Consider the following 17,177-nt stretch of genomic DNA (forward strand, 5'->3'; position numbering starts at 1 on the left):
ATAGATGCATCGTTTCTCATTTGTGCACTATTCATCAATCAACTTTGACAATCATTTTTTCACTGTTGTGTAAGAAAAAACATAGTCAAGTAAGATCTTGTTAAATTCGTATCAATACAAGGATTCCAAATATCAACTTTTTATAATTTTTACTTATACGCATTTAAAAATATTAATGTTCAAAGAAGCGTATTGACATACGTGCAAATAGAAATAATGCATCCTTTGCAGAACGGAGGAAGTAAGAGATTGTTTCATCACACTTTTTTCACTTCATAGAAATTGCATTGAGTGGGTAAACGGGCTTGTTTTTTTTAGTGTGTGAGGTGGTATACACTCGGGTGCACAGTGCTCATTGTGCACCATGTTGAACATTTATTGAAAATCTAATGAACATGTAGAATGATTTCAATATACATGTACTAGTGAAATATTTAACGGATTTTTCATGAAATACCCCCGAATTATGGCGTAATTCACCAAATGCCCCTCGACTTTCAGAAATTCACCAAATGCCCCTCACAAATGACTTAATACCCAAAATACCCTTACTAATGACGCGCCGTTAGTCCTCCGTTAGCCTAATTTTTAAATTCACCAAATACCCCTATTTTATTACTTATTTCATATAATACCCCTATTCTGAAACTTAATTCACCAAATACACATAACTTAAAATTACCCATTTTGATGCTCAGCGGCTAGTTTTTATGTTTGAAAATTAGCCGTTGCTTATTGTTTGCTTATAAAAACCCCTTTTCTGACTATTTATTGTAGTTTTTCTATTGTTTTGTTAATTTCATATCATTTTTGTCATGAGTTTTCTTTCAAAATCATCATCCACACCCATGAATCCACATATGTAAGAGTCCCAAACAATTTCTAATATTATGGGAGGAAATTTCCATCTGAGGCTCCGATACAACACTCAGTAAGTTTCAATTATGATCCAATAAGTTCAGGCCTCATCCAGTAAAGACAATGCACTTTAGCTGAGCAAAAGGCCAAAAAACCCCATTTTCAGAGGGATCTTATGTAAGTGAAGCTGAAGTAATTCAATCTAAAGCTAACACCTTAATATTCTTATTGTCCGAATGGTAAAGAACTAAGAAATCAAGTTCAATAACACATACATTTTTATCACAACCTCGATTTCAACTTGGATTCATGATGTGAAAATCTTGAGTTTGGAGGCAAATCTTTGTGCCAAGATTCATGTTTTTTCACTGGTTCATGAGCTTTGGAACATACCTTAGTTTCATTTTTTTTTCTTGTTCCCTCAAATCCAAAAATAGACATTTGTCCATAAATCTGACCATGTCAATAGGACCTAGCTCAAAAAAAAAGTGGGAAAACCTTTATGCCTCGACTGTAAGGTTGAGAGAAAGTTAGGAGATTGAAGAAAGATGTTTGGAGGCAGTAGAGACAGGAGACAAAAGGGAGTTAACGTTAAATATGTGGCATGGAAGCAATAGAAGCCGAGGTAGCTGGAACATATGCGTTAGAATAAAATTAATAAGAGCTTTATTTTTAATCTGTTTGCATATGTTAAAGATATTTCCCATATTGAAAAAGGAATACCTTCCGATTGCGTGGTAAATATAATTAATTGGTCACATAAAGAATAAGGTACAAAAGAAGTAGCTATTTTCTTGAAGAGTTGCGACGTTTTGAGGTGTTTTTAGGAGTGTTTTCTGTTTTAGTGTTGTACCAGAGCTTCAGATTGAGTGTTGTATCAGATATTCGGATGTCAAATTTTCTCCCATGATAACAAAATTTATTTGGGACTCTTACATATGTGGACTCATTGGGTGTGGATGATGATTTTGAAAGAAAACTCATGACAAAAATGATATGAAATTAACAAAATAATAGGAAAACTACAATAAACCGTCAGAAAAAGAGTATTTATAAGCAAACAATAAGCAACGGCTAATTTCCAAACACAAAAACTAGCCGTTGAGCATCAAAATGAGTAATTTTATGTTATTGGTATTTGGTGAATTAAGTTTCTGAATAAGGGTATTTGGTGAAATAAGTATTAAAATAGGGGTATTTGGTGAATTTGAAAATTAGGTTAACGGAGGACTAACGGCGCATCATTAGTAAGGGTATTTTGGGTATTAAGTCATTTGTGAGGGGCATTTGGTGAATTTCTGAAAGTCGAGGGGCATTTGGTGAATTGCGCCAAAATTCGGGGGTATTTCATGAAAAATCCGAATATTTAAACTATATGTTCTATGAATTTGAACTATATGTTCATTGGCTATATGTTCTTTGGGTATGAATAATATGGTCTTTGTATTTGAACAATATGTTCATTTAAAAACAGGGTGCACAGTAAACATTGTGTACCCGGGTGCATAAAGCATATTATGGGTAAATCCGGAGTAAAGTAGAAAGGTTTAGTGGAGACTATATTAAGTTATTAACAAAGGAGTTGATCCGGCAATATTTAAGGACAAAGGAAGTAAAAGAAAATAGTGTATATGCTTCGTTTAAAAAATATATTGCCGTAAAAGTGAGCTTGTAAATTCATTATATTGCCGAAAATGCACTTAAGCAACAGTAAAAAGATCGAAAGCGCCACTCAATTTGATTTGATTCTCTTCATTTCCTTTCCGGCGGGTTGCGCGGGGTCTACGGGAGATAGACTCATTGACAAAGAGACTCAATTTGCAGCATATTAATATAATGCCCCACTTATTTACTAATTATTCACATTTTGCAACAATGTGTTTAATGTCCGTGGAAATTTTAGTTGCTTATCTTAAGAGAAAATTATCCTAACTTCTTTATACTTTTCCTTTTAAAAGATAAATAAAATAATGCCCCCATGTGAAAACCATATTGTATTACTCGAATAATATTCTAATAACAATCCCTTTTTTGGTGTTAAAGAAACACCATCTTTTTAGTTTTCACCGTTCTTTCTGTTTTTCTTTTGTTGTACCCATATTTTTAAAACGGGTGGTTTTTTATTGGTTCTTCTTACTTTATTATTTTGTTCTTTTCTTTTTTCTTTTATTTTAGGTGATGTTTGGTTGGAGGGGGAAGTGTGACTTTCTAGGAAGTGAACATTTGTCATGTTATTTAGTTGGCATGAAATTAATAAGATGGGGGAAGTAGAACTTCTTAGGAATTTGGAGTTCCCATTGGACATGGGAAGTGGCTTACCCACCCTCTCCTTGGTAAGTCACAATTCCCATGTCATTTCCTAGGAAATGTGAATTCCTTAGTGCAACCAAACAAGAGTGAGTAAATAGGTCTGGAGGTCCCTAAACTTTGCCAAAAGGAGCAGTTAGGTCCCTCAAGGTTCAAAAGGAGCATTTAGGTCCCTCAAAATGGATGGAAAACGCTGCTTTTTGTTTTCCGTCACTAACGACCGTTAAAATTCAATTAAATTAAAAGGAAACTAAATAAAAGGCACTAAACGACAAAAAAACAGTTACATTTACCATTTACCAATAATTAAATAAAGGGAAATTCATTTCAGTTAGCTGTTTACAAAAATATAGCCGTTGAGGCTCTCAAAAAACAGAGTATTTAACATTCCATGGCCAACAAAACAACAATAAAACACTTTAAAAAAAAAATCTTTCTTCTCCATCTTCTGCTCTGTGTTTTTTCTCTGTTGCTCCACCATAGCTGACTCTTCTCAACAAAAAGGTATTTTTCTGCCATTTTTTTTAAAATCTTAAGTTAGCTTATTTTAACAATAATTAAACATATTTAGGAAATAATTATTAAAACGTAATTTATTTGCAGAATGATGAACAGGGCTATCTCTTTGTTCAACAATGGTGATAATGAACACCCTAAGAGGTGCTACTGTGGATTCACAGTATCCATTCAAAAGGCATGGACAAAAGAAAATCCTGGAAGGAGGTTCATTGCTTGTCCAGATTATGATGTTGAAACAAACAGAAGGGGTTGCATCTTTTTTAGATGGATTGATGAACAAGAACCAACAACTTGGCAAACAATTGTCATACTAGGGTTAATGCAAGATAAACAAAACCTTGCTGCTGAAGTTGATAGTTTTAGGACAAAACTTAGGGAAGCTAACAATTATGCAAGGAAGAGGGAGGCATACTATGTGATGAGCAAGATGAGAAGACCTATTAGTGTGAAATGTGAAGTGTGGGTTGTAATCATAGTGGTTCTGTTTTTTTTTTATCTGGTTTGTTTTAAGTTAAGTGGGTTAAGTGGGTAGGTAAAATGTAATGATCTGCACTAATGAAATGTAATGAAGACTTTAAATTCAATAAAATCTAACCTCATGGTCTTTTTTCTAATCTTCTAGCCATTGCAAGATCCTGCAATGCTTGGCTTGATATTGTGTGTCCTTGACTTGGTTGAGTCTGTGACAATGGGAAGTCATGTGCAGGGAAGGAGTAGATGGTTTGCTCACCCCCATGATCAGAATAGAAAGTTGCAGGAGGTCTTTGCCTCTGTGGTGTGGGGAAATGTTGTGATATAGGCTGCATTAATTAAAACAAATTAGGAACAAGTTGGCTTCAGTACAGTAAAGTAACATGTAAGGAAAGAATTTGAGTCTATTCAATGACTTACAATAGCTATTCTTTGATACCCATTTGGGTAGGTATAAATACCCACACCCCTATTGTGCATTGGTATAGCTGAACTGGTTCTTGGGTGTTGTTGCTATGGTGTGGTCTGCTCTGCAGTAGCATGATTGTTGCTGTGTTGTTGTTGCTTAGGGGCATTCTTGCAACCCCTTTTGTTGTGGCCTATCACACCACATAAGCTGCATTTCATAGAACAACCTGTTCTCTTCAGCTTACCAGATGCAGTTACCTCTCCAACACCATATCTCCTCTTTGTTTTAGGTCTTCCATTGACCTTTTTCACCTTTGGAGCCACAACAATGCTATCAGAAGTAGGCCACTCTTGAGGACCATTTAAAGGCTCTAACAAAAATTCATATGCCTTCATGTAGGTCTGTTTGCAGAAATATGCATTGACATATTGTTCTGGGTGGTCTACTTTATTCCATATAGCAACAGTTGCATGTTTGCATGGAATCTCACTCACCTGCCATATGTTGGTTCAGATCCACCACATACTTAACCTGTTGCACCTTCTCTTACTCCATAGCAAAACCCACCATCCCAGTATGCATTCCAACCCCTAGCCCAAATTTTGTGTTTCTCTAACTGAATTTGGATCCTAGGACACAACATTATCTCCTTTTTCCCAATGAAATCTCTTTTCTTATGCAGTCTTTCCATCAAACCCTCTCTGATATCTTCCAACATGGTAATAATAGGCTTGTGCCTTGCACTCAAGATGTATGCATTAAACACCTCACTCATGTTGTTGTCTACACTGTCACAACAAGATAATGGAGTGTAGAATGCCCTACACCATTTCTTGTAGTTCCTTTTCAGTAGGTCTTCAGCAGCTTCATGTGAAATAGCCCTCATGACTTCAATGTTTTCATTGAAGTGATTTACTGTGTTGCTTTTTGCAATAGTCCAGAATTGTTTTCTGTACTCTAAACCACCTCCAAACACTCCCCTAAAGTTACAGTACACATGCCTTGCACACACCCTACTTTCAGCTTGTGGAAACACATTTGACACAGCAGCAAGTAAACCCTTTTGTTGGTCAGACATGAATGTGTACCCTGCTCCTTCACTAGTGCCTAAATTAGTAGCTAGAAGTTCTAGAAACCAACTCCATGTGTCAGTGCTCTCAACCTCACAAACAGCCCAAGCCAAAGGGAACATTTGATTGTTTCCATCCCTCCCTACTGCTACTAACAATTAACCCCCAAATGGTCCCTTTAAGAAACATCCATCAAGTGATATGAAAGGTCTGCATCCTGCCAAGAACCCTTTCCTAAGTGCCTCAAAACACAAATACAGTCTGTCAAACACATTTGCATCCAACTTCAACTTCACTGTGTTCCCTGGATTGCTTCTTAGTATCTCAGCTGCATACCTTGGGAGTAATGCATACTTCTCTTTGTATTCACCAACAATGAGTGCTTGACCCCTTCTCCTAGCCCTGGCAGCCTTGTCTTTGCTCACCCTTATACCCTTTTCTAACCAAATGGTTTCCTGAATATCTTGCACTCTCATGTAAGGGTTAACCTTAAACAGATTCTGGTAGTGTTCTGCAATCCAATGTGAAGTCATCTTCTTAATGATAGGTGTCCTACCACAAGTGTGCTCACTGACAAATGTTTTCACTGTAATGACCTTCTTCCTCTCTCCCATGAAGCCCAAATTCTCCATTTACAACCTTTATCTTTGTGCTCACACTCTGCACAAACCCTAGTGGAATCATTTTTAGAAAATGGAATGTTTCTTCCTTTATCAATTGAATAATCTATGATTGCTTTCCTAAATGTCTTTGGATTCTCAAACTGTTGCCCAACATAAAAAGTGGCTTCCCTCTCTTCAGTTTTAGTGTTGTTTTGCTTCTGTTTCCCTCTCCCCCTCTTATGGTGTTGTGGTGCAACTAAGTAACCAACATCATCCTCATCTTCTGACTCACTAGGGCTGTCTAAGTCACTGTATCCATCAAAGTCATCCCCTAAATTCAGACCACCTTCTACTTTACTTTCTGCTAGTTTTTTCAGCATTACTAACTCCTCAAAATAAGCCTTTTTCCTTCTCATATCATCAGATATCTTAGACCTAGCAGTGGCTACTCATCATCATCCTCATTTGTACCCTCTAAATCATAATCAATTTCAGGTTGAGGCACATTTTGAGGTTGAATTTGAGGTTCAGGTTGAGGTTCAGGTTGAGGTTCAGTTTGTTTGGGTGAGAGTACTGTAAAAGGTGGTTCCACGTAATCAGAATTTAAGTCAACCACATCAGTATTCAACAACTCAAGGAAGCTACCTCTCCCTCCTCCCCCTCCTCCACTCCTGTTTAGGTTAAAGTTGTAGGTGGGTTTGATTTTATGTTCAATGTATATATGAATGCTTTTGTTTTCAAAGAGTAAAGCTAAGAAAGGGTCACAAGTACTACTATCAAAACCTAAAAACCTAACCCCATTATTGAATTCTTTCCTAGGGTCCCAGAAATGTACTTTCTCTATATCATTATAACCTAAATTATCGACTAATTCCTTAACATATTTGCCATCTGCATTCTCATGGATGTAATCAAAGACATCCACCCTCCCCCCTGTTAGGTTATGATACATATGACATTACATAGATCATGCGGAAACAACCATTAACCCAGGACAACATATTATTTACACATAATCATATAGCATAATTTAGATGCATACTCTTTGTTGCGTGCCCTCCCTAGCTGCGCCCGAACCGAACAAGAACAAGTCTTTAGGACTCCAAGTGTCGTCCCTCCGTAGATAGTCCACAGTACGTCCGGATCCGCCTTAAGATTGACCAACTAGAATCGCCCTTAAGGTACTAGAAAATTTCGGCACTTTATGAGCAAGATGTGTGTTTTAATTTTCTCTCAAAAAACTCACTTTTGAATACTTTGAAACTTGTTATAAATTGTGAGCCCTAGCCTCATATTTATAGGGGTATGGAAAGGGAATCGAAATCCTATTCAGATACAAATTAATTAAACCTAGAATCCTACAAGAACTCTAATTTAATTAATTTATCAAATAGAATTAGGAATTTAATCATTAACCGAACTCTGCATGTTTTAGGAAACGTGCACGAACACAAACACTTGCACACACACGCACGGCTGCCACGATGGGCCCCATGCGTGCGCGCGAGCAGCAGCCCACGCAGCGCCCGCGCGCGCTGCGCGCTGCGCGTGCTGTGCGCGCTGTGCGCGCTGCGCAGCCTGCTGGGCCTGGCCTTGCGCTGGGCCTGGCGTGGCTGTTTGTGCGGCGCGCTTGGCTTGCTGGGCGATGGCCTGGCTTCGTGCTGGGCCTCGTCCGGCAGGCCTCGTCCGATGCTTATTCGTACGATGCGCTTCCGATTAAATTTTCCGATTCCGGAATTCATTTCCGATACGAACAATATTTAATATTTCCGATTCCGGAATTAATTTCCGTTTCGAACAAATATTTAATATTTCCGTTTCCGGAATTATTTTCCGATTCCGGTAATATTTCCGATTCTGACAATATTTCCGTTTCCGGCAATATTTCCGATTCTGGCAATATTTCCATTTCCGATAATATTTTCCGATACGTACCATGTTTCCGTTTCCGGCAATATCTACGACTTGGATAATATTTATATTTCCGATACGATCCATATTTTCGTTTCCGGCAATATCATCGTTTCCGGAGTATTCACTTCTTGCCTGTGACGATCTTAGCTCCCACTGAAACCAAGATCCGTCGGTTCCGAATATTCATAGATGGAGTATTTAATGCCATTAAATACTTGATCCGTTTACGTACTATTTGTGTGACCCTACGGGTTCAGTCAAGAGTAAGCTGTGGATTAATATCATTAATTCCACTTGAACTGAAGCGGCCTCTAGCTAGGCATTCAGCTCACTTGATCTCACTGAATTATTAACTTGTTAATTAATACTGAACCGCATTTATTAGACTTAACATAGAATGCATACTTGGACCAAGGGCATTATTTCCTTCAGTCTCCCACTTGTCCTTAGGGACAAGTGTGCATTTCCTAATTCCTTTGTCGCTCGATGCTTGCTCTTGAACATAAGGTAAGAGTTGTCATCCTTATTATGTCCAGAGGTGTTCCTCGGTTTCAGAGTTCAACTGATCAAATAAACAGATAATCATAGCCTATGATTCATCCGAGCACGGCCATGCATTTCACAGTTTCTAGCTCTCCGAGTGGCCTTGTACAACTTTTAAGCATCTCATCCCGATTTATGGGAGGACAATCCCAATCTTGCGATCTTGAGATTAGACTTCGTTTGATAGGTGATTACCTGAGCGTTGCCTTTATAGCCTCCTTTTACGGTGCGACGGTTGGTCAACGTCAAAGCAACCAGTTCTCAAACAAGTAATCTCAAATCACTCAGGTATTGAGGATTTAGTGTCTAATAATTTAATGAAATTTACTCATGACAGATTTTCATCTCTTACAGTAAAGTTTCATAGGTCTTGTCCGATACTAGTCTTCCCAAAGTAAGTATCTATGCAAATGATTATGACATTGCCATGTCCACATAGTTCAAGAAACAGAACTACTAGTCATCTTGCATTCTAATCGTCTAACGTTTTCTATGCGTCCAATTTTATAGAAAACTCCGATTAGGGACCATTTTCAACCTTTGACATTCAAGTTCACTTGATAGACATTTCTTAGTCACAGGACTGGTCCTGACAGTCTATCTTGAATATATCGTCAAATTGAAGGGACTCATCATTTAATAAACCACAAATTAAATGGAAAAATGAATTCATTTCATTTATTGTGAATGATTAACCAATAATGTTTTACAAAGATTTAAACTCTAAAACTTTAAAACATTAAACAGAGACATCAAAGCCATTCTCCAATATGCTTGATTCCCATAGCTGCAGTGTGCGAGTTGTGCTTCGCCTGCGGCAGAGGTTTAGTTAATGGATCTGATATGTTGTCATCAGTTCCAATTTTGCTTATCTCGACTTCTTTTCTTTCAACGAACTCCCGTAGAAGGTGAAATCTACGAAGTACATGCTTGACTCTCTGGTGGTGTCTAGGCTCTTTTGCCTGTGCAATAGCTCCGTTATTATCACAATACAGGGCTATTGGTCCTTTAATGGAGGGGACTACACCAAGTTCTCCTATGAACTTCCTTAGCCATATAGCTTCCTTTGCTGCTTCATGTGCAGCAATGTACTCCGCTTCAGTTGTAGAATCCGCAATGGTGCTTTGCTTAGCACTTTTCCAGCTTACTGCTCCTCCGTTGAGGCAGAAGACAAACCCAGACTGTGATCTAAAATCATCTTTGTCGGTTTGGAAACTTGCGTCCGTATAGCCTTTAACAATTAATTCATCATCTCCACCATAGACCAGGAAGTCATCTTTGTGCCTTTTCAGGTACTTCAGAATATTCTTGGCAGCAGTCCAATGCGCCTCTCCTGGGTCTGACTGGTATCTGCTCGTAGCACTGAGTGCGTACGCAACATCCGGGCGTGTACATATCATAGCATACATTATTGAACCAATCAATGATGCATATGGAATCCCATTCATTCGTCTACGCTCATCAAGTGTTTTTGGGCACTGAGTCTTGCTTAGAGTCATTCCATGAGACATGGGTAGGTAGCCTTGCTTGGAGTCCGCCATCTTGAACCTATCAAGCACCTTATTGATATAAGTGCTTTGACTAAGTCCAATCATCTTTTTAGATCTATCTCTGTAAATCTTGATGCCCAATATGTATTGTGCTTCTCCTAGATCCTTCATCGAAAAACATTTCCCAAGCCAAATCTTGACAGAGTTCAACATAGGAATGTTATTTCCGATAAGCAATATGTCGTCGACATATAATACTAGGAAAGCAATTTTGCTCCCACTGACCTTCTTGTATACACAAGATTCGTCCGCGTTCTTGATGAAACCAAAGTCACTGACTGCTTCATCAAAACGTATATTCCAGCTCCTGGATGCCTGCTTCAATCCGTAGATTGACTTCTTTAGCTTGCATACCTTTTTAGCATTCTTTGGATCCTCAAAACCTTCAGGCTGTGTCATAAACACAGTTTCTGTTAAAACGCCGTTTAAGAAAGCAGTTTTGACATCCATCTGCCATATTTCGTAATCGTAATATGCAGCGATTGCTAACATTATTCGAATAGACTTTAGCATTGCAACTGGTGAAAAGGTTTCATCGTAATCCACACCGTGGACTTGCCTGTAACCTTTTGCAACCAATCTAGCTTTGAAAACTTCAAGTTTCCCATCCTTGTCCTTTTTCAGTTTGAAAACCCATTTGCTTCCAATGGCTTGGTAGCCATCTGGCAAATCGACCAAATCCCATACTTGGTTTTCAGACATGGAGTCTAATTCAGATTGCATGGCTTCTTGCCACTGCTTGGAGCTAGGGCTCGTCATAGCTTGCTTGTAAGTCGCAGGTTCATCACTTTCAAGTAATAGAACGTCATAGCTCTCGTTCGTCAAAATACCTAAGTACCTTTCCGGTTGAGATCTATATCTTTGCGATCTACGCGGGGTAACATTTCTAGATTGACCATGATTCTCACCAGATTCTTCTAAAGATCTCTGAGTTTCATCCTGAATGTCATCTTGAGCATTCTCTAGAGTTTGTTGTTCGACTCGAATTTCTTCGAGGTCTACTTTTCTCCCACTTGTCATTTTGGAAATGTGATCCTTCTCCAAAAAGACACCATCTCGAGCAACAAACACTTTGTTCTCAGATGTATTGTAGAAGTAATACCCCTTTGTTTCCTTTGGATAGCCCACAAGGATACATTTGTCAGATTTTGGATGAAGTTTGTCTGAAATTAATCGTTTGACGTATACTTCACATCCCCAAATCTTAAGAAAAGACACATTTGGAGGCTTTCCAAACCATAATTCGTATGGAGTCTTTTCGACAGCTTTAGACGGAGCTCTATTTATAGTGAGTGCAGCTGTATTTAGTGCATGTCCCCAAAATTCTAATGGAAGTTCGGCCTGACCCATCATTGACCTGACCATGTCTAGCAAGGTTCTGTTCCTCCGTTCCGACACACCGTTCCATTGTGGTGTTCCAGGAGGAGTCAATTCTGATAGAATTCCACATTCTTTCAGATGGTCATCAAATTCATAGCTCAGATATTCACCGCCTCTATCAGACCGCAGTGCCTTAATCTTCTTGCCTAATTGATTCTCTACTTCATTCTGAAATTCCTTGAATTTGTCAAAGGATTCAGACTTATGCTTCATTAGGTAGACATAACCATACCTACTGAAGTCATCAGTGAAAGTGATAAAGTAGATGAAACCACCTCTAGCATTTGTACTCATTGGTCCACATACATCTGTATGGATTAAACCCAATAGTTAAGTTTCTCTTTCTCCAACTTTAGAGAAAGGTTGCTTTGTCATTTTGCCAAGTAAACATGATTCGCATTTACCATAATCCTCTAAGTCAAATGGTTCTAGAATTCCTTCCCTTTGAAGTCTTTCTAAGCGTTTCAAGTTTATATGGCCTAATCGACAATGCCACAGATAGGTGAGATCTGAATCATCCTTTTTGGCCTTTTTGGTATTTATGTTATATACTTGTTTGTCGTGATCTAATAAATAAAGTCCATTGACTAATCTAGCAGATCCATAAAACATCGCTTTAAAATAAAACGAACAACTATTGTCTTTTATTAAAAAGGAAAATCCCTTAGCATCTAAGCAAGAAACTGAAATGATGTTTTTAGTAAGACTTGGAACATGGAAACATTCTTCCAGTTCCAAAACTAGCCCGGAGGGCAACGACAAATAGTAAGTTCCTACAGCTAATGCAGCAATCCGTGCTCCATTTCCCACTCGTAGGTCGACTTCACCCTTGCTTAACTTTCTACTTCTTCTTAGTCCCTGTGGATTGGAACATAAGTGTGAGCCACAACCTGTATCTAATACCCAAGAAGTTGAATTAGCAAGTATACAGTCTATAACGAAAATACCTGAAGATGGAACGACTGTTCCGTTCTTCTGATCTTCCTTTAGCTTCAAGCAATCTCTCTTCCAATGCCCCTTCTTCTTGCAGTAGAAGCATTCGGATTCAGAAGTGGGTTGACTGACCTTCCTCTTTACAGATTTGGCGCCAGTTTGCTTAGTTGGGCTGGCCTTGTTGCCACCTTTCTTAGCATTCCTCTTCTTTCCAGATTTCTTGAACTTGCCCCCACGCACCATAAGCACATCCTGCTTATCACTTTTGAGCGTCTTTTCAGCGGTCTTCAGCATACCGTGAAGCTCAGTGAGCGTTTTGTCCAGACTATTCATACTGTAGTTCAGTTTGAACTGATCATACCCGCTATGAAGAGAATGGAGGATGGTGTCTATAGCCATTTCCTGAGAAAATTGCTGATCCAGCCGACTCATATTCTCAATGAGTCCAATCATTTTGAGAACATGTGGACTTACGGGCTCGCCTTTCTTAAGCTTGGTCTCAAGAATTTGCCTATGAGTCTCGAATCTTTCGACTCGAGCCAGATCTTGGAACATGTTCTTCAACTCACTGATGATTGTGAAAGCATCTGAGTTGATGAACGTTTTCTGCAGATCCGCACTCATGGTGGCGAGCATTAGGCATTTCACATCCTTGTTGGCATCAATCCAACGATTGAGGGCTGCCTGAGTGACCCCGTCGCCTGCAGCTTCGGGCATCGCCTCATCTAGGACATACTCCTTTTCTTCCTGCATAAGAACTATTTGCAAGTTCCTTTGCCAGTCAAGGAAGTTTTTCCCGTTCAACTTCTCCTTTTCGAGAATTGATCGAATGTTGAATGAATTGTTGTTTGCCATATTAAAAACTACAATTGGAAAGAATAAACAAATAAATAACCATTCACAGTTTCTCTTAATAAACTTAAATTCTAGCATACATGCATAATTCAATGTTTATTAAGCATTTTATTCAAATTATGTGTTCCGGCAGGTGTGAATAAAATGATTCCAAGATCCTAAAATCATTGAAGAACTAAGCACAGTTTGTCGACTTAATCCTAGAACATCTTAGGTAAGCAAAAGCCTTTTGCTAATAGTCTAGAAACTATTCTTGGTTGATAGGTACGTCTAAGAACTTATTAGGTAAACCTATCGAATTTGCCACGACATAAAAGGACTCCTTACTTATATCGTTGAGTTTCACCAAAACTAACATGTACTCACAATTATTTGTGTACCTTGCCCCTTTAGGACCAATAAGTAACACCTCGCTGAGCGAAAATTATTACTAGATTGATGTAAAGGATATCCAAGCAAGTGTATATTTTGGCATGGCACCTTTTAACTCAATTTTTAAGTTTGGAACTTAAGGCTCTTACTATGTTGGTTAGATTTTAAGTGAACTAAAATCCTTAATCATGCAACATAATCAAGCTTTTGATCTCATGCATTTTAAGACATATTTAAAAGCAATAAATAACTTAAAACATGCATAAGATAAATGTGATCTAGTATGGCCCGACTTCATCTTGAAGCTTTGACTTCAAAGTCCGTCTTGAAAATCTCCGTGGGAGGCACCATTTTCTTCAAATAGGATAAGCTATAACTAATTACAACTATTTGATGGTTCGCAGACCATATTTGAATTGAAAAATAACTTTGGTACTTTAGACCAATTACATTCAAATTAATGGTACGCAGACCATATTTTCTATCCTATTTGGGCCATACTAGTCACTTCATAACCTGCAAAACAGTACATATACAATATATACCATTCACCCATTCATTATCATGAATGGCCCACATAGCTGGTTAGTAAAACACATTATGCATCACGTAAACATTTGCAGCAATTAATCAAGGGCACCAATAATCTACCAATTATTCAGTCCTTATTAATTCTAATCAAGTTGTTTTAACCTTAAGGATTTGTAGACCTAATCAAGAGTTTATGACTAAAAAGCGCTCCCACTTAAACCAATAAATTTATATGCTTTACTAATTTTAAACATAAAAATGTATTTCTAGTCCAACCGGAATCATACAAATTTAATTAAAATTTAAAGCTCATATCAATTTATAATTGAATCCAAAAGTTTAATTTAATTTCAGTCGTATTTAAATTAATTCATGATTTTAATTTTAGTAAAATAATTAGAATAAATAAAATTTATTATAATTACAATATTCAAAATTAAAATCAAAGAAAATAATTTAAATTATTAATTTTAAAATTAATTAAAATTACGTGAACTGAAATTTTCAAATTAAACATTCAAAACGATCTTTAATCGTAACACAAACACCCTACGCGTTGCACGCCCATGGGCCGCACGCACACAGCCATTGCTGGCCATGTGCGCGCAGCCCATGCACTCGTCGCATAGCTGCTGCATCCCCATCGCAAGCCTCCGCACGCATTGGTGCTCGCTGCGCGCGCCAGCGCTCATCGCACGCGAGCTATCGCTCGCAGTGCCTGCGCGACATCGCTCGCTGGGCGCGCGACATCGCTCGCTGGGCGCGCGAGCCATCGCTCGCTGGGCGCGCGACATCGCTCGATGTGCGCGCGAGCAATGCTGGCTGTGCGCGCGAGTCCTCGCTCGTTGTGCGCGCGAGCAATGCTGGGCGCAGCGCTCGTGGCACGCGAGCTTGCGCTCGCTGCGCGCGAGGCTGCGCGCCCTTGTGCGAGGCAGCGCGCGAGCCTGCGCGCCCTTGTGCGAGGCAGCGCGCGAGCCTGCGCGCCCTTGTGCGAGGCAGCGCGCGAGCCTGCGCGCCCTTGTGCGAGGCAGCGCGCGTTGTGGCGCAGCTCGCTTGCTGTCCACACGCGACTGCCTTGGCTCGCCCTTCGCCCATGCCCATTCGTCCATTGCTCGTGGCACACGACACAAGGCAGGGCTGCTGCCTTGTGCTCGTGCACTACGCCCTTGCTCATTGCATTCGTGCCGCACGGGCGACGAGCTCCCTTGCTCGTCGTCGCATGCCCGCATTATACAACACCCCTTAAGGGTAACACGAAGCGTCCATTGCTTCGTGCGTGCAAGTTTTATGAACGAATCGCATAAAAATTTAAAATTTATATTTAAAATTAATGACAAATTAATAAATAATATTAATTTCATAATTTTAGGGCGAAAAAATCGAAAATTTATTATCCAATTGATTTCCGATTGTTATGGATTCAAGTCTAGGTCATAAAAATTTAAAATTTATCATAAATTTACAATTTTTATGGTGGTTTTTAATCATAGGTTTCTAATTAAATTACAATTAATTATGAAAATCAAATTAATTCTAAATCATTCTAATTTTTAACAAATTAATCATAATTACAAATTAGATTGCATAATTAACAAGACTAGGCATTCAAACTTGTTAAACATATGCAGTAGGTCAATCAAAAATTCAAGATTTATCAACAAGAATCGCAAATATTTAATTTAACATCTTAAATTTACGAAATTTTGCATTCGAAAAACTAAAACCTTCGAAAAGTCATAGTTAGGCTTCGAATTTGAGAACTCTGGGTTAGGCAGAAAAATACTAGTTTTGTCAAAATTTTAGAATGCCTTTTACATGCGGAATTGACACAAAAATCACTCAATTCGGATGAGTAACGAAGAAACTGCCGAAAAACTGCGTACGTATAATTAAATAAACGCAATTTGCAATTAATTAACAATTACGAAAATTAATCACCCCTTTTAATTCTTGCAAATTTGTAATATTTAACCATGTTCATACAATTTAGATTATGAAAATAATAAGGGGCTCTGATACCACTGTTAGGTTATGATACATATGACATTACATAGATCATGCGGAAACAACCATTAACCCAGGACAACATATTATTTACACATAATCATATAGCATAATTTAGATGCATACTCTTTGTTGCGTGCCCTCCCTAGCTGCGCCCGAACCGAACAAGAACAAGTCTTTAGGACTCCAAGTGTCGTCCCTCCGTAGATAGTCCACAGTACGTCCGGATCCGCCTTAAGATTGACCAACTAGAATCGCCCTTAAGGTACTAGAAAATTTCGGCACTTTATGAGCAAGATGTGTGTTTTAATTTTCTCTCAAAAAACTCACTTTTGAATACTTTGAAACTTGTTATAAATTGTGAGCCCTAGCCTCATATTTATAGGGGTATGGAAAGGGAATCGAAATCCTATTCAGATACAAATTAATTAAACCTAGAATCCTACAAGAACTCTAATTTAATTAATTTATCAAATAGAATTAGGAATTTAATCATTAACCGAACTCTGCATGTTTTAGGAAACGTGCACGAACACAAACACTTGCACACACACGCACGGCTGCCACGATGGGCCCCATGCGTGCGCGCGAGCAGCAGCCCACGCAGCGCCCGCGCGCGCTGCGCGCTGCGCGTGCTGTGCGCGCTGTGCGCGCTGCGCAGCCTGCTGGGCCTGGCCTTGCGCTGGGCCTGGCGTGGCTGTTTGTGCGGCGCGCTTGGCTTGCTGGGCGATGGCCTGGCTTCGTGCTGGGCCTCGTCCGGCAGGCCTCGTCCGATGCTTATTCGTACGATGCGCTTCCGATTAAATTTTCCGATTCTGGAATTCATTTCCGATACGAACAATATTTAATATTTCCGATT

General features: G+C 39.0%; 1 protein-coding gene across 1 annotated transcript; it reads right to left on the reverse strand.

Annotated features, from left to right (window-relative positions):
• Nucleotides 1–4,668: 4,668 nt before the first annotated feature.
• Nucleotides 4,669–5,756, reverse strand: LOC110795574 (uncharacterized). Its single transcript, XM_022000589.1, has 2 exons — nucleotides 5,115–5,756; nucleotides 4,669–5,058 (listed from the first exon to the last, which is right to left on the reverse strand). The coding sequence occupies exons 1-2, from the start codon at nucleotides 5,754–5,756 to the stop codon at nucleotides 4,669–4,671; spliced, it is 1,032 nt and encodes a 343-aa protein (XP_021856281.1).
• Between the last annotated feature and the right edge of the window lie 11,421 nt (nucleotides 5,757–17,177).

Source organism: Spinacia oleracea, chromosome 6 (assembly GCF_020520425.1).
Source record: "Spinacia oleracea cultivar Varoflay chromosome 6, BTI_SOV_V1, whole genome shotgun sequence".
NCBI classification, from domain to species: Eukaryota; Viridiplantae; Streptophyta; class Magnoliopsida; order Caryophyllales; family Amaranthaceae; genus Spinacia; species Spinacia oleracea.